This window comes from Ambystoma mexicanum, chromosome 10, assembly GCF_040938575.1.
Source record: "Ambystoma mexicanum isolate Mex_15411 chromosome 10, UKY_AmexF1_1, whole genome shotgun sequence".
Classification (NCBI taxonomy): Eukaryota; Metazoa; Chordata; class Amphibia; order Caudata; family Ambystomatidae; genus Ambystoma; species Ambystoma mexicanum.
Window position 1 is genome coordinate 798715896 of NC_090932.1, and position 24762 is coordinate 798740657.

At 45.3% G+C, this 24762-nt stretch overlaps 1 protein-coding gene across 5 annotated transcripts in view; it reads left to right on the forward strand.

Moving 5' to 3' along the window:
• Window positions 1–24762, forward strand: part of SCHIP1 (schwannomin interacting protein 1) — a 638382-nt gene that overhangs the window by 608102 nt on the left and 5518 nt on the right. For all 5 annotated transcript variants that reach the window (XM_069618457.1, XM_069618456.1, XM_069618459.1 and 2 more), the window contains 4 exons: window positions 6796–6913; window positions 8714–8911; window positions 20662–20785; window positions 21584–21677. In XM_069618457.1, the coding sequence (XP_069474558.1) occupies window positions 6796–6913; window positions 8714–8911; window positions 20662–20785; window positions 21584–21677 (534 nt within the window). The remainder of the gene's footprint in view (window positions 1–6795; window positions 6914–8713; window positions 8912–20661; window positions 20786–21583; window positions 21678–24762) is intronic.

Below are 24762 nucleotides of genomic sequence, written 5' to 3' on the forward strand. Positions count from 1 at the left end.
TTCCTCTATCTTGTTTAGGGAACTACTTCAGATTATGTGCAACAGTGTGGCTCATGGGAGAGTACCCTATGGGATACAATAATGAGTTACTTACCCACTAATCATTGTGCCTACAAGTGTCATTATCTGTTGAGCCTTATGAGCCACTCTAATCCTCCTAGTTCTTTTATCTTTGAATGGTGGTTTAATCTACATGACCTACCACCAACCCCCTGGTCTCTATCCATGAGCGGTGATTTCTCTTCTACCTGACCTACCACCAACCCTCTAGTCTCTATCCATGAGAGGTGATTTCTCTTCTGCCTGACCTACCACACTCTTCCTCGTCTCTTTCCAGGAGAGGTGATTTCTCTTCTGCCTAACCTACCACCACCCTCCTGGTCTCTATCCATAAGAGGTGAGTTATCTTCTGCCTAACCTACCACCATTCTCCTGGTCTCTATCACTGAGAGGTGATTTCTCTTCTGCCTGACCTACCACCAACCCCCTGGTCTCTATCCATGAAAGGTGATTTCTCTTCTGCCTGACCTACCACCATCTTCCTGGTCTCTATCCATGAGAGGTGATTTCTCTTCTGCCTGACCTACCACCAACCCCCTGCTCTCTATACATGGGAGGTGACTTCTCTTCTGCCTAACCTACCACCACCCTCCTGGTCTCTATCCATAAGAGGTGAGTTATCTTCTGCCTAACCTACCACCATCCTCCTGGTCTCTATCACTGAGAGGTGATTTCTCTTCTGCCTGACCTACCACCAACCCCCTGGTCTCTATCCATGAAAGGTGATTTCTCTTCTGCCTGACCTACCACCATCCTCCTTGTCTCTATCTATGAGAGGTGAGTTCTCTTCTGCCTAACCTACCACCATCCTCCTGGTCTCTATCAATGAGAGGTGATTTCTCTTCTGCCTGACCTACCACCAACCCCCTGGTCTCTATCCATGAGAGGTGATTTCTCTTCTGCCTGACCTACCACCATCCTCCTGGTCTCTATCCATGAGAGGTGATTTCTCTTCTGCCTGACCTACCACCATCTTCCTGGTCTCTATCCAGGAGAGGTGATTTCTCTTCTGCCTGACCTACCACCAACCCCCTGGTCTCTATACATGAGAGGTGACTTCTCTTCTGCCTAACCTACCACCATCCTCCTGGTCTCTATCCATGAGAGGTGATTTATCTTCTGCCTGAACTACCACACTCTTCCTCGTCTCTTTCCAGGAGAGGTGATTTCTCTTCTGCCTGACCTAGCACCATCCTCCTGGTCTCTATCCATGAGAGGTGAGTTCTCTTCTGCCTAATCTACCCCCATCCTCCTGGTCTCTATCCCTGAGAGGTAATTTCTCTTCTGCCTGACGTACCACCAACCCCCTGGTCTCTAGCCATGAGAGGTGATTTCTCTTCTGCCTGACCTACCAGCATCCTCCTGGTCTCTATCCATGAGAGGTGACTTCTCTTCTGCCTGACTTACCACCATCTTCCTTGTCTCTATCCATGAGAGGTGATTTCTCTTCTGCCTGACCTACCGCCAACCCCCTGGTCTCTATCCATTAGAGGTGACTTCTCTTCTGCCTAACCTACCACCATCCTCCTGGTCTCTATCCATGAGAGGTGATTTCTCTTCTGCCTGACCTACCACCAGCCCTCTGGTCCCTATCCATGAGAGATGATTTCTCTTCTGCCTGACCTACCATCATCATCCTGGTCTCTATCCATGAGAGGTTATTTCTCTTCTGCCTGACCTACCACCATCCTCTTGGTCTCTATCCATGAGAGGTGATTTCTCTTCTGCCTGACCTACCACCATATTCCTGGTCTCGATCGATAAGAGGTGATTTCCCTTCTGCCTGGCCTACCACCATCCTCCTGGTCTCTATCCATGAGAGGTGATTTTTCATCTACTTAATCTACCATGTACTCCTGGTCCCCTTTTTTGAGTGATGGTTTCCATTCTACATGACCTACCTTCATCCTCCTAGTCTCCTTCTTTGAGAGTTGATTTTCCTTCTGTATGAAAAGATGTTGCTGTACCCTGTGACATGATGAAAATACATGTGCTCTAGTGCTTGTGTGACAGCCAATAGCCTGGATCTATGGAGACTTGTAATCATGCAGAGAAGTGTTGCCACTGTTTAACTATCAGTGTATGGTGATTTCTGTCAATGAAGGTACAAAATATTTGAGAAGGCCTCGTTGTTTCTTTTTTGTGACCATGTTTGTGTCCATCAGTGTGTGCATTGTCTACTCATCTCACACTGGCCCTCATTACAAGTCAGGCGTTGGACCATGGTGCTATTAGCACCATGGTCCATGCCGTATTCCGCCATGGTGGATGGCGGAATTACCGCCCCATTCCAAGGTGAGTGGGGCGGTAATTCCCTATTCCCATTTTTGCCCCATAGGGCATAATGGGGATGGGGAAGGCGCTAATTACGGCAACGTAAATTACGGTGCCGTAATTAGCACCACGTCGCTTAGCGCCTTGGACTTTAACGCCCGCAAAATGCAGGCGTTAAAGTGTGAATCAGGCGTTAAGGGTGAACGGCGCCGACGGCGCCATTAAACCCTTAACGCCTGACTTGTAATGAGGGCCACTGTGTTTAAAACACAACAGTGTCACTCGCCTCATTGTGCAGATGCTTCAGTATGTGTCTATATCTATGTGCCCCATCCCTCTTGTTAAAGATTTGTGTGCAGTTCAAAACCCAATAACACAATCCACTCTTCTGTATTTTAAGTCCCTTGTTGTGTTTTCCCTGTAGTCTTCCTTGTTTTGCTGTATGCCATACTTGTGTGTGTATTCCTTGTCCTGATTGTATCCAAACCTGTCTTCAGCAGTTCTAAAGGTTCCATGAAACAGGCACTTAGTGAGTGGGCTTGCTTGCCTGCAAAGTTAACCACCTGTTGACACAGGATGCTATCCTCAGCTGCTCATTACTTGCACTTGTTCCTGCTTAGCCTTACATCTCAATCCTCGAGACCCCAAAGGGAGTAGGGCCAGTTCTAAGGCAAGGTGAGACTTTGTGTGAGTGATACAGACTGACACAGCATGCAACACGTTTGTCCCAATTTAAAGTGTTGGCAAAATGTTAATTATTCTACTGTGACAGATATCACCCCGTTGACCCGTATTGAGAGTAGTTGTGAGTGAAATTCATAGAGGGCCCGGTTCATGAATTTATTTGCGCGTAAAATAGGGTACTTGCATGCGCAACTGTGTGCAAATCTGCCTACATTGATTCATGGAATCAAATGCCTGGCACTTTTCCTGGACTTGTGTGGAGTTCGTGCTAGCTCAGCACATCTGTGCGAGCCGTTGAGGGCCTTGCGCGAGACTCAACGCAGAACATGGTTGTGGCTTGCGCAGAGGGCTGGGAAGGGGGCAAAACACCAAAAACGGGGATGTGTTCATGGATTCGATCACACAACCTCTCGACTGGCAAATGGCCACGCAAGTCCCTCATATGATCCGCCACCCGAAGGCAGACATAAGTACACTTGCGCGTAGGATCAGCAGCATGGAGGTGGGGTTGCATTGTGGATTTGTAGGCAATCTGGGTTCCAACCTTACTTAGGGGTTTGCATAAGCAGTGTAGCAGGGTGCAGGAACAGTTTACAGGGGTTTGCACGCAGATTTTCCGAGTTTAGACCGAGTTACAATGTTTCATATACAGGTTGTTGGGGTGCCGGGAGCAGTTACGGGAGACCTGAGATGCAGGCCTACTTGTGGGGACCCCACAAACTGTTTGAAGGGTGTGTGTAATCACATCCAGGAGAGCACTTAAAGGTGCCTGATCTGGCTGTTTATGCTTTGCGTGTAGGAGTGTCGGGGGCATTCCGGCCGTGACTTGCGAATGCGGTTACTTTGCGGGGGTAATTACATGATTGCGGGGTGCGCGCATTTTCTAGTCTTTGCGCAGTGTCCTTCTCGGCACGCAGCCCTTGCATGATTTCTGCACAGTTTTCCATGAATCGGGCCCCAAATCTGTAGAATTTAAGCACTATTTGTCCCTTTGCTAAATTTCGCCAATCAGAAGTCATTTGAAATTGCTCTATAATTTCACGCCCCAAATTACCACAAATTGCAAAATCTAAGCAATTTCAGTCATGAGAAATGTTACATGCTACCAGCACTTTTTTGGCTGAGTTAAAAACATAAGACAAGATTCACTATTTTTGCTTCCATCCCTGTAAATCATTTGTAATGTTTCCGCAATTCTAGTATAAACTCCTTTAATGGAAGCACAATATAGACGAAATTCACCAATTAATTGCGAAGAGAAATTCTTTCGATCGCTATTTGTGAGTACAATTGTGTTTGGTTGAGTACCTCGTTGTGTCGAGTATTGTCCAGAGCAATGTGTTTCATATTTGTCCCTCCCTTTGTAATTTACATTTTGTCCATGTCCCACCTTGTGACCCATGCTTCTACCCAATGATTTTGAAGCTTACCATTGCATATGTACCCATGTGTTAAGCATCATCGATCACTATTTAATCTGCGGCTGTCTTTCTATATTGCATCGGCGCTGAAAGGGAAGTATTGAGGGGGAGCACAATGGATAGGAGACATTGGAGGGACTACAAGAGTGTGTGTGGAGTTGAGCTTGCTAGTGTTAGGTCGGTACTTGCATGCCCCAATGAAAGCCCACATTAGTTCACAATTATTTTTTATCAGGCAACATTTCCTTGTCTCTTTGTCATGTACATTGTATTGTATTTTAGTCGTCATTTATAGAGCACCATTGCCCCATTTGGATGGCCTCAATGCGCTTTGTGGTTGGACGCCCTTGGGGATCGAAGTCCAGGTATGGGAACGTTCTGAATCATGCACGGTTCAAAGTGACTTTGCACCTCTGAAAAGTGATGTTACACTGCCGACACAAACCCTGATTCATAGACTGCAATTGTATTTTTGCAGTGCAAAATTCAGTGCAAAGTCTTTTTTGCAGAACAAAATGAACTTTGCACAGTTCCATGAATCAGGGTTTGTGTGGGCAGCACAAAGTCACTTTTCAGCAGTGCAAAGTCACTTTGAACCATGCAAAAAAATCCATGAATCGGGCCCTAAGAGTTTAAGAAGCGTGTGTGCATTCTGCCAGAATTAGGATTTAGGGAGCGCTGGCTGGGCTCCAGTAAGCAACCCAGAGATCAGGCACGTGGGTGGGTGCTGTCGGTAGTTGAGGCAGATTGCTAGCGCAGGAGAGAGAGATGTGTACCCAGCTAGACCACTTTATATAGTGCTGACGATGGACTGAATTGTCTGGTAAACAGCCTGATACATATCTTTTATCATCACATTTTCACAAGAAGTCAAACAGAACCCTTTGGAGCGAAGCAGCATCAGTGTTGTCCAGTTTTGATATCTTTCATTGGACTAACACAGTATTATGCTGTGATGGATAATGCATGAGCGTTGGCAAGTTCTAAAGACCTTCTCCATCAGATGGAAACAGGGACAAGTGTGTGGACGGAGACACACTTTTTGAGAGGTTTCGAATGCTTCGCCCTATTGTTGCAAGCGGAAAGACTCCAACAAGCTGAACCCCACTTATTTATAATTGCACGATGTATTTTTTTTTCAAAATATATATTTTATTCAATATTAAACAATAAAAAAATCGTCGTAGTACGAGCTGCACTACGCATTTCTATCAGTAGATGGCAGCAAATGCACGTACACTTTAAGAAGCCTTCATTGTAGCAGCTGGTTAAACTTATATTGCAGTGGGAAGATTTGCAGCACCAGCCTGCTCAGAAATTGATGGATACTGCTCTTAAACATTAATATCCCATGTAAAAGTACAATAAATGATACATTATGTTTATTGTTTATAGTTCATCTAATTTAGAGCCCATTGCAATTAACTAATGATTCTGCCATCGGCTGCCTGTGCAAACAGTGCAACGCCTTACATGAAAAAGTGCAATAGTGCATATTTCACAGGCTGCAAGGTGGGCTGGAATAGGCGTCCAGATGGGGATCAGCTAATGAGTGTAAGAAAAAGATATAGGGCCTGATTCTCAGAAGCATTTAAAATGGCAGAGTCCCATTTGAAAAGTCGCTGTGAATCAGGCGCATAGAGAGATTGGGGGTCATTACGAGATTCGCAGTAAAAAACAGTTTTTACCGGTATGGAGGCAATACAGTGTCCGTTTAGCAATGATGCCGCTAACAACGTCCTATTATGAGTATGCGTGCACGCGCGTAGCGGCATGCCAGTACGGGGGAGCACGGTATCAGCGGTGGAGCTGATACCGGGTTGCTGACTCGTAATAGGCCAGAGCAGTATGCGGTGCCGATAATCCCTTACCGGCATTGTTTTTCCATTACCTCCAACATCGCAATGACCCCCATTGTAAACATTTTTTTTTAAAACCTTTTGTTAACAAATGACATTCTGGTGGGTTAGGGGCATATTTTTAGGGAGGTATACACAGGCCTCTTTATTGGCCTACACTTTGCTTTAGCTGGCATAGAGGCTGTTCCCATGTGTGCACTCCCGCCAGATCAATGGTTCAATGCACAATGGTAGCGCTTGCGGGGGCAGAACCTGCGTGGGTACCTCTTTTCCCTCGACTGCACGTTTTACCATGTACACCCACAAATATGACATGTTTATGCAATCAACGCACGGATCCTGTCCCTGATCCCAGGGTTATCTTCTGGGTGCTAAAACAGTTGTTGAAAGGTACCATATATTTTTTTTTTTTATAAGTCAAAAGACATGCCCTTATTTAATTTAAAATAAACCTTGTTTGTATGGGCTAAACATGTGCTGTTTCTCTCTGCTTCTAGACTTCAGAGTGGGATGAACCTGCAGATATGTTTTGTGAATGACAGTGGAAGTGACAAGGATAGCGACGCCGATGACAGCAAGACGGAAACCAGCCTCGACACGCCAATGTCGCCCATGGTAGGTCAGGCAAGAGTCGCACACCTACCGGTATTGTTGCCCCCTCATCTTTTCAGTCTTGAGAAAAAGATCCCAACTGGTCAGAACCTACAAATCTACAGTTTAATCAAAAAATGAAACACAGAAAATGAAAGTTGAAGACCAAAATGATTCTTTTGTGACCTATCTTTTGACCGTCACCCCTATTCTGTCTAACCCTTGATCGTATTGACCCAACGGGCCCGCTTTACCACTCGCACTAGCAGATGCCGATGCGGGTAAGAAGCTCGTTCTGCCATTCAAAATGGCGGTTGTTTTTTTCCTGATCTCAACCACTGTCAGCATTACTGCCAACTTCTGCAAGTCACATGACTGTAATGAAGTGACACCAGGAGGCAGCAGGTGGGTTCCTAGGAAGTTCCTTTATTAGGTTGCAGGATACATCAGGTCAGGAACAGTACAGGTACATATAAGGGTTGGAGGGTTTGGGAACACAAGCCCACTGGCTCCCACCACCCAGGCTTACATCTCTAACTGTCTGGGTGTGGAACCCCTTTCACATCCAAACATTCTAATCTCTCACTCAACATTCTCATGGTGACATCACTGGGCCAGACATACAGGAAAGGCAAGACACAACAATGACACAGGGACTGGTTTACCAAGCGTTTTCCAATGGGATTGTGCCATTGAAAAACGCTTTTGTAATCCAAGCCCATTGTGTGCTGGAAATCTGAACCTCTCCTATTCCTCAGTCGGGTCTGGAAAAAGAACTGTGCCAGCATCATCCATGCTGCCCACTGGGCTCGAGCCAAGATTGCATCCATTTTAGGTTGATGGAGCCATAGAGTGGAGCCCCCCCCAATTAGTTGTATAGTTGTATTTGGGTTGATCGCATTCTGCATTGCTATGAATGCAGAAGATGCTACCGAGAATGGAAGACGCCACATTTAACAACCCTTCCACTTATGTATACTCCCACCTTAACGCAGAGGGGTTGCTAGGGAGGGGGTCCTGAGGGGGCTATAGCCCCGGGTCAATTGGTTGTAGCCCCAGATAGAAGCACTCGGGCTACAACCAAAGAGGCTGGCTAGCCCAGAGTCCTGTCAGTCCCGACATTAGCATAGCCCCAAATCTTTTCCAGACCTAGCAACACCCCTGAGTCGTAACCTATAAGTCATAAAACAAAAAACTGACATTGATGAACATCAACATTGCACTCACCGACGCTCTATATTGTGCTTTAAGTTCAAACACAACCCGGGTATATTTGTCCTCCTGCCAGGCTATTATGCAAGTCTATGCAAAAAGGACTAGCATACTCGTCCTTGGCACTTAACTACTGCTCTCCTGGGTTGGCGCAGTGTTTAAGAGAAACACATCAGCAAAGTGAAATGGCCCTTTCAGACGTTAATGTTCAGCCTGCAGCAGGGCACTGGCGTGAATGCCAACGGGCGGATTCATTCCTTCATCCCTTGTGAGCCAGGTACACACAAATTGGGCAATAATAGCACACACCATCACATAATGTTTTTGTTTTGTTTCATTTGGCAGTTTTGTCAGAAAGGTGGCATCTCGCGAGATTGCTGCCTGAAAGCGCTTTCACTGGGAAACCTCTTACAGAAAGAAAACAAAAACGGCAGTAAGGGAGCTATGGTCGGGGTGAAGTCTAGAATGGATGTATGTTATGATGATTGCACTGGAAATGTGTTTATTTCCGTCAGAAAAGTTAATGGTATGCAACTCCGTTTCTCAGCACGGAAAGCCAAGTCTTCCAATATGGCCGACTCTGATAACCCCATGTTTTGTGCATCTTTGCAGAGCAAGCAAAGCTCTTCCTACTCTGATAGAGATACTACTGAAGAGGAGTCTGAGGCCTACGAGGATATGGACTTCATCACCAGGCAGAAGAAGCTGCAAGCCGAGGCCAAAATGGCGCTGGCTATGGCCAAGCCAATGGCCAAAATGCAGGTGGAAGTGGAAAAGCAGAACAGGAAGAAGTCCCCAGTCGCTGATCTTGTAAGTATTTGACAAACGTTCCGACATACAAGCGTACCCCGAGAAAAGTGACGTGCTGTAGCATTCTGATACACGACCCCCTGTTTTGTGTAAACGTAATGAATTGATTGGTTATGTCTCAAGACAGACCGAGAAATACTATGGCACGCAGGTCCTGCGTGGACCCTCAGCCGATGTCACCTTTTGAAAAGAGGTGGTCGATCTATTCTCCAATGCTACTCTACTGCCTTTCGTGTCAAGGGAAGAGGAAAGCGTTCCTCAAAAATAAATACCAACAAGTAACCGGAACCCTGGGTGTTAGGGGAACCTCTGGGAGGGCACATTGGACTGGAGATAACTGATGTCAATAGAAGGTTGAACAAGCACAGCTGCCAAAACCCCAGGCAAACTGGAAAGCTCGCAGCCAAATAACTAGAAGCTGCAGATAAAAGACAAGAACAAACTGTAAAGTGAGCACAACCGAATGCACCATTAGACGCGCATTGGCAAAGCCAACAGTGTTGGCCCTTGTAATGGCATTGGATATGCATTTGCCAGGCATTTGGCAACCCCTGCCGTTTTATTATTTATTTATTTAAAAGGTGCCCTCTGTGAACACAGGTCTTTCGTGATAGCTCAAATAGAAAGGGGGTGGGGGGAGGAAACTGATCTTTGCAGCTTTGTCACCTTCCGATCAGATGCACGAAGGGGGGAGGGGAAGGGGTAAGTGCCCATATGACATCAACGTCACAAAACAGCAAAAACACAGGGATCCGGAAGCAGCTTCCAAGAAAATACATGATGAGTGTGCTGTCAACAGATACCTCATAAATCACCTCACTGGGGGTTGGGGGTAGATCGGACCTAAGTTTCAATATGCTGCTTGAACTGGAGAGTCTTTGCGGAGGTGGGAGAGGCTTTCTCCTTCTCTTAGTGGAGCTGTAAGAGTTCTCCAGAGATGGGACTTTGCTGACCTGATAGTCCTGCCTCCTCCATAGAGCACCAAACACCAAGAGTGATTGCAAGGAAATTGCCAAACAGTCCTTCCTTACCATGCACTGCAGGTACCCGGGTCCTCAGCCCCAGGAAGCCTGGTGTGTTGGGTGTCAACTGGGTGCACATAATGGGATTTCAGGGCATAGGTGATGTGTTTGAGAGGTCTGAGGCCCAAGAAGAGCCTAGCCGTCTAAGTGTTTAGGGAGGCCCAGATAGCGGCTATTGCAATAGCCCAGCTGCAAGAGGACCAAGACTCTGGTGAGCTCTGCATTATAAGGGAAATAGAAGAATGGCAGAATATGCTTGAGGAGGTGCAATGGGAAATGAGACTGTTCAGAAAGTTTAAGGATTTTTGGATAAAGGAGAGTCCACTTTCAAGGATAACACCCACGGTCCTTGGATAGGGAACTATAACAGTTGGGGGACTCAAAGAGGATGGCCAAGCAAAAGGCAAAGCAGAGGACAAGAAGTGGATGACATCGGTCTTAGTGGCACTGAGGCACAGACTACTCTACAATATCAGACCTGGATACATGAGACGGATATATGTGATTTCACCGAATCCATTTATCCTCATAGAGAAATCTTAGAATTTTTGTCTTCGATTTATTATTTTAATTATGCAGGGGTGACCTCCCCGTCCCACGTCCCTTATGTCCCCCTACCCTATCTTATACTCTTACCCCAGCCCCATCTATGTTTTAGGGGTAAAGACTTACCCAACCAAATTTGAAGAAAAAAACCTTTGAAGATCTCTCATTCGGGGAAATGGTATTCAGTGAAATGTAGGTATTTGCATGAGACAGGTGACAACCTGGCTGAGGGACGAGGATTGATCTGGAAAGACACAATTTACACTGGTGCACACCAAATTCTATGAGTATGGCTTTCTAGGGTCTATAGTAGTAGTGAGGTGCAGAGGAGTGTAATGCAACCCTGACACTTGGTTGTAGTAGTCTAAAGAAAAAGAGAACGGTGTCCACAGGCTGTGGAACAATCGCGTCCCCTGCACACTCTAGGATTTTGTCAACTGACAAACAATGATTAATTCAGTATCTCTGAGTTAAATATAAAACATTTTGGATCAAGGGATCTTAGTGGGAAGAACGTCCACTTGTTGGTTAGTACATATTCAAATAATTCACATTAGAAATGTATCTCAAGTTGTTTTCTTAATTATATTTCCAAACGAATGAAGCAATATTTGAAATTAACATACAATTCTTAAATCAGCAAACCCCAAAACAAACAATCTGATAGTGTGATACATTTCCTCAATAGTCAATATATATTGTTCAATGTGTTTTTTTACACATATTTAGTTCAATAAATAAAAAGAAATAAGGTCAACGCGTTTCGGGACTATCACATCCCTTCTTCAGGAGCAGAGCTATTTGATAAATGTTCATGTTCTGAAAAAGTCTTCTAATTCCTTCTGTAATTTCTGTGTAATCAAAGAGAAGGATTTCTAATTAGAGTGTTTTACCTCAAACGGTTATGTTAATATCTCATCAACAAGTGCCCTACCTCTCATGGGCAACCTTTCAAGATCAGTTAGTAATGCAGATATTCAATGGAGACTAAGTTGATAGGGTTCAGTTGTTCACGTTGGAAGTGTGACCTATAGGTTTAATAATATCCATATGGAATTAAGATTCACTACAAGGTATCCAACTACTAAGCTATTGTCGATTTGTTTTCATTTGTTTTTCATTGGAATGGTTTTCTGAATTGAACTATGGTTTCTGCCTTGAGTTATGGTTTGCTGGGTGGAGCTTGGGGGTTGGGGTTGCTGCGCTGAGGTAGGGTAGGTGGGTTTGTTGCAGGGGTGAGCTTCAGTGAGTGGGGTATTCTTGCTACCTGTGGTTGTTGATGGGGTGCGCTATGGGGTGTCAGTGGGGGTTACTTTCGGGATGAAGGAGCTAGAGTGGCTGGAAGTTTGTTACCGTGTTACACTATGGTGGTTGTTGCTCCAGGAGGTTGTTGATTGAGTTGAATAGGGATGGGCGGGTGACATGGGGATGTTACAGGGGTGAGGTAAGTGGGCAGGGGTTGTTGTGAGTGACAGTGGGTGGGTGGTGGTTTGCTACTCGGGTGAGCTAGGGTTGGTTGCTGGGGTGTGTGGATGAAGGTTATTGCTGAGGTGAGTTAGGCTGGGTGTGATTTGTTGCTGCAGTATACTAGTGTGAGTGGGTGTTGCTGGGGTTTGCTATGGTTATTGAGTGTGGGATTTCTGAGGTGAGGTATGGTGGGTGGTTGTTACTGGGGCGAGATAGGGTTGGTAGGGTGTGGGTCTTTGGAGTGAAGTAGAATGGGTTGGATGAAGATTTCTAGGATGAAATGGGGTAGGTGGGGCATGCTTCTATTGAGTATACTCAGAAAGTAATAGACATGATATGATATGATATGATATGTTATGATAGGTTATTTATAATGCGCTTAATACCCAGAGGTTTCTAAGCGCGGACCCAGGGATCGAACCTGTGTTGCTCCAAGTCATCTTGTTTCCAAGTCGAGCACGCCGCCGCTGAGCTATCCTACTGGGACATGTCAGTGATGTGTAAACAAACTGCACTGTAGGAAAGTGAATATTGCATAAGCCAAGGAGAACACTTGACAATCTTTAAAGCATATCTGTGAAACCCCATTTGAGTGGGAAGGGTCTCATAGTGTGCCCGCCTTAGTGGCACCAGTGAGCAGTCTTTCATCTCCGGGCTCTCGCAAAACACCATAACATGCATCCACTTTCTAGAATGTTCTTGCAGCCTATGTTCAATCTGGAGCCGTAGGAAAAGAATGAGCTCACCTTGCTGTGCTTTCATCCACTGTCAGAGCAATGGGAGAGTTTTTGTCAGTAGTGACATTCCATCTCATTTGGGACAGTCCTATGTCATAGGGACTGACACTGTGCGCGGCGGTCAAGCAAAAAGTCTGAGTCAAGATCACACTGGCCGCAAAGCATGTTGGCATCTTGAGGACTTCCATTGCCAGGAGGCTCAGCTGAGACTAGGGGAGCTGCCAGTCCAAGACATATTAATAGTAGTTTAGATCATGTTATGCAAATCGTAAAGGAATTTAAGCCCCTCTCATCTATCAGTTTTTCTGAGTAATCCATGCCAATGTTGCTGTCCAGACGGATCTCGTCTTTCAAACTCAAAGTGGTGCTTGAACGTGCACAGCTGTGGTTCATGTGATGCGACATAACATTCACACCTCCAGATAAACAAGGGCCATGGTGCAAAGAGAGACCAGGGTCATCTATGAGCCAGCGGATTTAGCATGCCCACAGAATCTTGCGTGCCACTCATTCCTCAGATTGTGAGTAGACACTTCTTCTGAATCCTAGTTTCTGCTTCAATAATTCTCTACTGAGGCGATATGCCCCTCCGTGGCGGCCCCACCCTGTAGTTAACAGCACGCCGCCAAGGTTAAGGGCCCAAGAACAGCACTGGTCCATTAACGAGGGTGGCGGGCCATTACCTAAAGGGTGAGGTCACCACCGAGGGGCATATTGCCATTAAAACCCATGTCGGTGTCTACACGGGTGTTAATGGTGTTTATTTAAAATAAAAAAGAAACTTACCTTAGAAGCACGGCCCGACGTCGTGCAGTCCTGTTGGACAGGAAGTCCATTTTCATGGATCGTCATCAACATCGAAAACTGCCTTCCTGTTCAACAGGACTGCACGACGTCGGGTCGCGCTTCTAAGGTAAGTTTCTTTTTTTATTAAAAAAAACAGAAAACACACCCTGAAAAGAAAACACGTGGGTGCTAAGAGATGAAGTGGGGGGGGGGGGAGGGGAGGGGAAGGGAATGGGACGCTGGCTGCCCAGGCTGCTCGGAACACGGGCTTGTACCATATAGTACAGCCAGCATTCGGAGCCTCCGATTGGCTGGTGCACCCCTGCAGGATGATAATCTGCTGTATAAACCAGAGAGCAAATGTGTTGCAAAGTGTGTGTTTTATATAGATGTGTACTAGGGAGATGTGTAATGCTTACCTGTACCCTGGGGTTTCATGCATACTCAACCTTTGACACAAACTGCAGTAGCACTTAAAGGTGGGTCTAGCAGTGTGTTTATTTAAACGCAAGAGGAATGTTTTATCATTTGGACTACTCTCTGGATGTATTCAAGGAATTAAGTGTCCTCTAGAATTACATCATTATTGTGCTCTTACTTGATCTAACAAGTGGGTCAAAGAAATGAGCATAAATGAACTGAACAACTCCAGCTGCCTGCCTGTGCCATCCATGGTGGCTCGAGCATCTCACCTCTGTTGCCATCTCTCCCATTCAGCAGCTGTAATTATAATGAGTACTACTTCCACTACGAATGATGCATCCGTAAAGCGCCCTCTACTGTCCAGTATAAAGGTAGTGCAAGTCACCAAGGGTCGTGCGGCCAAACAGAGGAAGGAGACTGAAGGCCAGGTTTCTCTGTCATGCACTCTGAGGTGACTTGCAGTATGCATTGAAGGTACGTGAGATTGGGGATATTTGCTCACCTATAATGGCCAAAACATCATGCCCTTTGTTACTTGGCCTCTTGCTCACTCTAATGCAAGAGAGCCTCCAGTTTGTGGCACACAATGCAGAATCCGTTCAGAGGAAAAAATGCCAGTACGCATCCTGCAATGTGGTGCAAACAATAAGCCATTCATAAAAAAAAGATCATTTATAATTATACACTGTTACAAAAGACATTTATCGTTTAAAATGTATAATAGCATGCAGAAAGGGTCTTGCTTTCTTATGTTAAACTCAAGCAGAGCTCATAATATAGATCATGCCATACAGATTTTACTATCAAATAATGGCTATAAAGTGTCACAGACAATTATTTTAGAAGAAAGGAATCTGAAAAGCTAGTCATGGCTGTAATTGAGTGCCCCAATGGCAGCTGCAATTCTACTCTGTGCTGGTTCAAGCAGCAGGCATTCTGGCATTACAAGTTATTAAAGTTTCATTAGTAATGCCATTTCCCTGAGACAGGTAAACAAGTAAGTGAGTACATTTAATTTGGTGCACTGCTGCAGAACGAACAGCCTCCGAGCACTGGTGCATGGGGATGTCAATATAACGCTGTAATAAGGAAATGAATTACAGGCTTTTATGAGGGTTTTAGAAAAGGACAGGAAATGCAATGATGATAATATCAGGTTCTAATATAGTGCTTAATGCTGGACTCCACCCAATCCTTCTAGACCTGAAGGGGGGTCATTGTCCCCTGAGATATGATCATTCCCCAACTTCTAACGTTCTTTGTGTGGGTCATTATCCTGGGATATGGCCCACTCCCTCGCTTTATAAGGCTTAAGTTTTGTGCGTATCACAATATGCTCTCTTAATGCATGGTACGTTGTGCATATTCAGCGTCTTTGATTGTGACTACCATGTAAATAGCGTTCTCCCATGAAGCTAAACTGATCTCATTGTGTTACCTTTATAGAGTGTTCTTCCCATCCAAGCACTCTGGATTTCTTTGGTCTTTTCCTTTCTCCTTTCCTTGTCTACCCTTTTCTTCTCTTCTTTATCATTTCCTTTCATTCTACTTCTTTCTTCAATTTATGAAATGCTCATCACTAATCTGAATGGTAGCCCATGATAACATGTGATCCCATTTACATGCACTATCTAGTGATGGCCCTGGTGTGAGCCAGATCCCTGAGTGGCCGTGGGAGGATGCACGCATGTAACTCCCCCTCCAAATCCTCCTGTTTTAATTTGTCGCCCTGTGACGCTAGCCGCATCCATTTGGAGAAAGGGCTATTGCTGGAGATCTGTTTTTCCCTCAGGCCAGATTACACAGAGTCAACAAGCACATAGAGGAGTGTGAAACCTCAGGGCCTCCACTTACTGTAAGGTCACTAGGACCCTATACTATCATGAGACAGATCACACGCGAGTTGACAATACATTGACAAACCTTGAGTTGTGTATCAAGTGTTTCATTTACCTGATGCTGGATTTTGTTAAAGAAAGTATGCAGGATAGCACAGAGGAAAGGCGTTGATCTTGGAAGCAAGACCACTCAGAACAACAGTGGTTCGAATCCCGAATCCGCACTTAGAAACCAAACTCAAGTACGGTGTTAGGTGCGTTATAAAAAACAATTAAATAAATAAATGAAAAAGTATGATTCTGAAGTTCAAATACTTCATAGAAGATATAATGCAGGCAACTATATACAATGTAGGGTCCGTGGTCACACATACATAATAATGACTTTCTAATGAATAGTGACTGGTCATCAGAAATCTGCACATCATGTTTGCTCCATAGGAATATAAAAAATAAAAGGAGCCGTATTCGGTTTTTTTTCTTCGTTCTAATCGCCTCCGACTTCTTCTTTTTACCCCCTACCCCATCCCATATACCTCTAGATCTACGCAGGATTGGACTGGGGCATAATATTTTCTCAGGCACCAATAGAAAAGTGGCCCACAGTCTGAAATGGCAATTCGTTTCTTTTGTGACGGACTGTTTGACTAGTACCCACGAGGGAGATTTTTGATAAAATGTGATGCAAATTGTGCATTTTAAAGAATATTTATTCATTAACACTGGTCAAAACTACTAGCCACATGGGAAAGTAACTAATCAAACTGGCCCAGATGGGCCAAAGAAGTGGCCCGCTTTGACCCAAAAAACTGCCCCACACTAGCATTTTGTTTTTTTGGTTCGGACATTGGCCTATTGCCCTATAAGCCAGTCCAAGCCTGGATCTACGAATATGGAAACAAAGCAGCCCGGGGCGTTCCTGTCTTCCTCCTCCTATCTGGAACCACCCGAGGCCTGTTCAGATGACCGGGCCTTGCTCCTAACATGCCAATAGCATTGGATGTCGGTGGGCCAACCCGATTCCACACATAGTAGGATACCTCCAATCTATTTCTATGACCTATTTCTATATCACAGAAATTAAACCTGACTGTCATCGGTATGGATGAGCAGCAAACATAATACATCCGTGGGGCAAACCCATAACACTCTTCTCTCTCTCTCTCTCTCTCTCTCTCTCTCTCTCTCTCTCTCTCTCTCTCTCTACCTTGGCGACATTTGTGGGGTGTGCATTACATCATGGACTCGGATTAGTCATCGACAAGCGTTGTAGTTATTTTAGACTAGTACGCTTACCTTTCAAGCAATCCATTGGGCAATAGGAGGACACTGGTTTACCAGTCTCTATGCTTCTGTTTTCACCACTGGGCTTCAAGCCAAAGTAATTTACCCAACCAAATAATGGTGGCACTCAACAAGTCCAGTCTTCCTAGACTAAAGGTGTCAAAGCCCTTAATGGGTGCCTCGTCGAGGCTTAAACTCATGAACTAGCCTCTCTCAGATGATCTGCTGCTTTAAACTAGGACACTGTAACACCTAGGGTATACATTGCTGATCTAATGGTCTTCATTACCTTCCTACTGTTAGAATACAATATAGTAACACTATAGTACGGTATTCGGAGACAACTGTTAGGTAAGTAGAGTATAGGTAGAACCACAACCTCTTCCTTCAATCAACACACACAACACACGCACATGCTGTCCCTATAGGAAGAACACCCTGTCCCAATCCCAGAGAATCTCTCCCAAGTGGTCAGATGGTGCACCGCCTATCTAAAAGGGATAGAACAAAGAACTGTCCCGATCCAATACAAATATGTCAAATAAAAATCCGACACAAGTTACACATACCTAAATCAAGACTTTCGACATTAGATAATGTCTATAACATAAGTAACATGGAGCATACTACTGTCTGGTATTTCTCACTGCTTTAATCACCAGTTTAATGGAGTGTTCCTGTTGACTCAACTGGCTTGTTCTGATACTAAAAACAATCACCTCCTTCCACCAGGAACCTAAAAAGCTAGAAGTTGAACTGTTATCTAGCAAAGAACATTCAATTTCTGAGGTCTGCAACAATTTCTTAAGTTAGCGTAACCGCATGAGTCAAACTCATTCGTAATGCGGTCAACCGGTTTCATTGACCTTTGTAGCTGTGGTCATCTTCGTCAGGACAACATGTTTTCCAACAGGGGAATAGCTTCCTTGCTGGACCATCAAATAAGGTCCCTGCAGTGCTTCTGTGTCCTAAGGGGAAGAAACAAAGAGCAGGGAGACAAGGGGTAAGTATCCCCCTAGCCAGGCACACTATCTATATGCATATTTTGTGTGCTGAAATGGTGTGTCATTTATTTGGAAGTAACTCTATTCAGGTGTCATAGTGAAAGGAACCACATCTCTGTCCTTCTAATCACCTTAAATACAACCGGGATAGAGGGTGGGAGGGGGAAGGGGTGAAGAACCACTGTTGCCCCCTGGTGCTCACATTAATGTCTAAGCCGTGTTACTCTCTCAGGTAGTGTTATATTTCAAAACTCACCACCCTGAGGCATGCTGTATAAAGTTGGTACTGGTTAAAGATAGCCTACTACAATCCCAGCATAACGTTATTTCTGGGTTCCTGGCTGGTTTTTTCTAATCGAATCATTTGTGGTCAGCATATCACTAAAATACCCAATAACTGATATTAGTTCATTAAGGGGCTTTTAAAATGATACATTGTTTTTAATGGTCCATTATTTTGGATAGATAGTCCATTGTTTTAAGCCGCTTACCTCCACGCGGGATGATGTTGCTTTCTGCCGTAGAAACCCTTTAGTCCGCGGACATTGATAAAGTCCACACCCCACCTGGAATAGGTCTGCTCCCGCCCCTCTCTCCTCATGAAATCCCTTCTGCACTTCTAGCAGTCTCTGCTCTCCCTTTAAGTGGTCTAGTCCGCTGTCATTCATACGGTCACTAAGATACAGTTACTCCCTTCCAGCCTCTCTAGAACACCATGCTGCCCCCTACTGCCAGGCTCAACTCTCTGCTGGCCAGACCAGCCCGTCAATACACAGCTAGCATGGCATCACAACCAGGAACTATTGTACTAAAAGCTTAACCCTGCGGTCCCAGGCACCCTCTTCACTGCAGTTAAAACACAGGGAAAGCCCTGCTGTGGGCTAAAATACACGGCTTGTGGGATACACTCATGTCTTGCCTTGCTGTGCTCAGTGTGCTATGTATGACAAGAAGAATCAGCAGGGAACAAGGCTGCCCCATCAATCCTCAGTGCACACCATAATGGCCATCGTTCCTCCACTGTCAGACCAATAGTTATTAGTCAAAAGCGGCCTGTAAGCAGTTACCTCCGATGATATGAATGGATAATGTATCAATAAGTCTCCCTCGTTGGAAATAAAGATTGTGAAGAGGTGCCCTGTGAGAAATCACCTCAGATGCAATCCAGAAGACACGCGGAAGACACGTAGAGTGCATCTGAGGTGATTTCTCACAGGGCACCTCTTCGCAAACTTTATTTCCAACGAGGGAGACTTATTGATACATTATCCATTCATATCATCAGAGGTAACTGCTTACAAGACGCTTTTGACCAATAACTCTGACAAATCATAAAAGAACGTATTGGCCTTGAGAAAGACTATGTCGAAACACGTGTTGGCTGTTTTTTGCACAAGTTACTACCAGAAAATAAACTGGACTAGCAACCAACTCAAGACTTTGGGACACTCATTTTATGGACAATCCTGCTGAAGTTATTGTGTAGTAACCAAGCGCGAAGCGTGAGGGGTTATCCACATTACTGTAAGAAGACTACTTAATCCCACAAGTCACTGCCTTGAATTATGACCCAAGGGACACACACCAGTGCCCCTGGGCCAAATGTGTTATCACATCTGGAGAGAGGGGTTTTGCTGGTTGCAGATGGATAAGCCTGTGTGGGAGGGCGGGGGGTTTACACAGCATAGCAAGGGAACCGTTTGTGATGTAGTCCATGTGACGAGTGAAATAGGGCGATGGCGACTTTACATGCAAGATTCTTTCTCAGTGACTAACATTCTAATTTTTAAGATTAACTTGTACAGATTATTAAGAAAATGCTCCATGTTGAATCTGCAATCCTTTGCATGTAGGGATAAACAATGGATTCGAGCGTGGACATGCTCATTTTGACTTTTTTCCAGCTACTGTTTTGGTTTGTAGAATTCATTTTAAAATAGTGATTTAAATGGGAACGAAACACAATGCACGTTTCTTGCTCTGTCTGATTTTTCCACTGGAACTAAAAATATAAAATACACGTGTTACGCCCAAACATTTGTAAAGCTTTGTTTACAGTAAAATCTCGTTGTGTATTGCCTTCTGGAGCAAACCCACAGTCTCACTGCTAAAATAGAGGCACATGATAATGATGTTTATAATAAAATGCTGCCACCTGCTGGCCTTTGGCAACCGTTGGAAATCTCTGGTCATTCAAGAAACTCAGGCGTTTGTGTGTGGGCCTGTGTTCTATTAAAGCAATGATCTAATGAGCATTTGTATAGCGCCTTTCACCATTGGTATGGTCTCAACATACTGTAGGTTGAATGCCCCTGGGGGACTGAAGTGCGAGTGTGGGAAATTTGTCAGAAGTTTATAGAATGCGATTTTGCATTTAGCCGATACGTAGGGGCGGCCAAGACCCCGCTAGTCACCCATGTTGAGCAGGCATATGTGGATGGGTGCAGAGATGTAGTCTGGAGAGTATGAGTGATAATATGTGTCCAGCTAGACCGAATTTTGTCATGTGGGATAGTTGCATTCTAATGGCAGAGGTGCCGCGCAGAGCACGTGAAGCAGGGAAGACATTATGCGTACATGTATTTGGAGGCACTAGTTTGACAGGGGTTTACGATAACTGTTCCTCTTTGCATTTCTCCTCAGCTGCCGCACATGCCTCACATCAGTGAATGCTTGATGAAAAGGAGTTTGAAACCCAACGATCTGCGGGATATGACCATTGGGCAGCTCCAAGTGATAGTCAACGACCTGCACTCACAGATAGAAAGTACGTATTTATTAACACGACATCTGCCAACGGGTGTCAGGTCACATTCCCATGAGGAAGCGACTGTGGAGAAAACTTGGGGTGCACGGAATGGCATGTTTTGGTGTTCAGGGGATTATTGAATAGTTTGGCAATAGTCAAATGAATCACCAGAAGCCGAAATGTGTTCTTTCTCAGCTTAAGGTGGAGCACTGATAAACACTCTTTATTAACTTTTGTATTCTTTTAGTGTCATGTTTCTTGTTTTCCTCTACTATTTACCAATGCAACTAATGTTGTTACAGATGCAGGGGTGTGTTCTCTGGTGGATGCGTACATTTTAGCGAACTACAGTCTCTTAGATGGAAAGAAATAGTTATACAGTTGGTATTGGCATGATTGACCTAAAAACATTTGATCAAATTTTTTGGACCGTTTATTTGGTCAAATTTAATTAAATATATATATGTGTGTGTGGGTAAGGGTATAGATTAGATTGAGGGGAAGTGGGGGGTTTGCGGGGGTCTCCGAAAAAAAGACCGAAAAAAAGGTCAAATAAATTCCATCAAATGTGATTAGGTCAAAGGTTTTAAGTCAAATAGACCCAAGCCATACATTTACCTACAATTTTCTTACTTTTTGAGTGTTTGGGTCATTTGTTGGGTTTCTGTACTGTGTAATACAACATTTAAATTAAAAAGAAAAGAAATGCAGTACGAAAGACTGAACTATATAGCCATTTTGCAAAGAACCGTGTTCCTAACTTGTAGTTTTTATGTTGCCTGGAAGTAACTAAGCAGCTACCTCTTGTGTTGCCAGGTCTGAATGAAGAGTTGGTTCAGCTTCTCCTTATCCGTGATGAATTGCACATGGAGCAAGACGCAATGCTGGTGGACATAGAAGACTTCACCCGGTCAGTACCCCGAAACGAACTGACCTTCAATGTTACTTAGCATATGTGTGTGTTCATTAAATAAACCATTCAGTCTCAGGGTATCTCTGAGTGTGGGAAAACACAATTGTGTGCATTGACCAGGTTAGGCGAAAAGGCCAAGATGCAACACGAAGTGGGTGTAAAATAGGACATGCTGAGGAGCAACTAGTGCAACAGGGAATATTGTTAAGCATCCTTTCTAAAGGACTGGGATGAACCCTTTTTCTCATTAAATTTCTGCAGCTGATAGAAGTGGCGCGAGTTGGGGGTAAAGCTTGTGATTCCCTGAAACGTCCACCCTGGACCGAGGGGCGGTGAGAAGGCATGGATTCTGTAATCTAAGAGCCCATGCAGGCATACAGTGCTAGAGGTTTATTGAGACAGGGCTTTGCTATAGGCAAGCTGTAACAGGCCAGTGTAGTTTGGTGTGGTCTGTTAGTTGAATACATCTCTGTCCTTGAGGACGGACGTCAATTCACCAAAATGCCAGGGGTAGCAGAAGAGATGTCACACGCCCAATGACATCACATGACTTCTGACCCTGCACAATGGCACAGCTGCACTTGTCTGCTACGCACCTCACTTCACATTCTTGGCTGAACCCATCACCTTCGACTTGTAACAACCCCAACCAGATCCGAGGCCTCAGCCAGCAACCCAAGAACCACTACATCACCCTCCACGCAAGCCAGTCCGCTTCAAGGACTCCCGCTCCACATGGACTGCATGTAAGCGCCCTGGTGCATCACCCTTCCGCACCTCGCCACTCATCTAATGCACTCCCAGGCCACCCCACCTACTTCCCTATCAGCTGGATACTTTTGGCTCTGACATCACTTTGGTCCCCTTCAATCCTTACGAGGAATAGTCTCCCTCAGGCTACGCACTCGTCTCAGTGCATGCGGCCCTCACCACACTCCTCAACTACTCCGCCCATTGCAGACCAAACCCTGTGCAACCCGAAATCCTAGACTCTGCCATTGCTACGCCCCTGCCAATCCTTACGAGCAACAGCCTCCTCAGTCTGCGTACTTGGCTCACCTCATGCGTCCCACACCATGCTCCTCAATCACTCCACCCACCGCAGCTTCGCATACCAGGCCTCACGCTAACCGAAATCTATGATTTGGCCATCGCCTCACCCCCTCTGATTCTCACGAGGAATAGGTTCCTCAGATTCAGCACCCAGTTAATACCACAACTCCCTCTCTACGCTCCCCAGCCATTGCAAATTCCTCAAACATGCACGCCCGCCAGACCCATCTGCAAGGCCATCAACTGAGCGCTAATCAGTGCAAGATCAGTCCCGGCACACAAAGCTGAAATCCTTGATCTTATAACCTCCAACGACTTTGACTTGCTCGCCCTCTCTGAAACCTGGCTCCATCCCGCTGCAGGCCCAACCCTCTCTATTGCCATCCCCCCATCCTTTGTCATCCTAAGATGTGACAGATCCTCTAAAACAGGAGGCGGAGTCACCCTCATCTTTAAAAAAACGCTCACTATTAGAATCATGCAAACCAACGTCATTCCCAACTTCAAATCCCTACTCGCCAAGATCTCCATGTCTCCAACCGATTCTATCACTGTCCTCCTTATGTACCGCCCACCTGGCCCCAGCCTTACCTTCAAATATAGCTTAATGCAAAGCATCTTCCCATCCATCAAGACCAACTCAAATGTCATAATCCTTGGGGACCTCAACCTAGGCCTCAACGACCCAGCAGACTCACTGGCCACCAGTGTAGCCACGGCACTTAACCATGCTGGCTTTACGCAATTTTCTCTTTGAGCACCCACCCACGACCAAGTCCACACTGTAGACTGGTTAAGCGACCTCAATTGTAACATTCCCACTCCCTTCACCTCTCCCTGCCCTTGGCCAGACCACCTCAATGTATGGCCCGGTGCACAAAAAACCTCAACCCTAACAACCTTGCACCACTAACTTGCTACCCTTGCACACTCCCCATTCTCAGTAACAGACCCAGCAGCACTGGTCGACCTCTACAAACAAACTATTGCACAAGCAGTCGAGTCGCTTGCCCGTCTCAAACTTAGGAAAGTCAAACCATCAAGAAAATGCTTGGTTTACTCCTGAACTCCCCTTCTCCAAATTCCTCTTCTCCTCTCTCACCAAAAACTATAGAAGGGAAATGCATGCAGCCAAAGCCAACAGCTACAACTCCAGAATCAGCAACGCCTCATCCAACTTCCGGGAACTTTTCACAATTCTTCAGGAGCTAGAGACCCCCTCGCTCCCAGCCAGACCTGACAATAGGCAGTATCTGTTGCAAAAAAAAATTAAGACGCCCTCACTGGAAAGGCCAACTCCCTCAAAGGAAAAATCCTCTCCATGCAACTTGCTATGCTAACCAAACTACCTTCGCCCACAGCTCCCAGCCCCTTACTGACCCATACCTGCACCCCGTTCAACTTCCACCCTGTCTCAGACATGGACGTCATCAAGACCATCAAGAGCCTCAAACCATCATGCTGCAAATGTGATACTTGCCCAGCTCCAATCATCAAAGACTGTGCCGAGTGACTTATTCCCTTCTTCACAGCCATCATCAACACCTCCTTCTCCACCAACTTGGTGCCAACATCCTTGAAGGATGCATAGGTCCTACTGCTCCTCAAGAAATCCTCCCTCGACCCTTGCATATCAACTAACTACCACCCCATTACTGCGGTACCCTACCTCTTGAAGATCCTGGATTATGTTGCTTATATCCAGGTTCTACAATATCTCCAGGAAAACAACATCTTGGGCACATGCCAATCAGGTTTCCACCCCAAACATGGAACCAAAGCTGCCCTACTTGATTTGAAAATCCAAATTGATTCCATCAAAGAGACTGGCCAACCTGCCCTCCTGATGATGCTAGACCTCTCCGCAGCATTCAATTTGGTATAACACCAATCTTCTGCTCTAAACTTGCCTCAACAGTGAACTTCTCTCCTTCAGCCACCAATTGCATTAGGTCCTTCCTAGCTGACAGATCTCACAAGTCTTCATTGATTACTTTTCTGCTGAACCTACTCCAGTCACCTGTGGAGT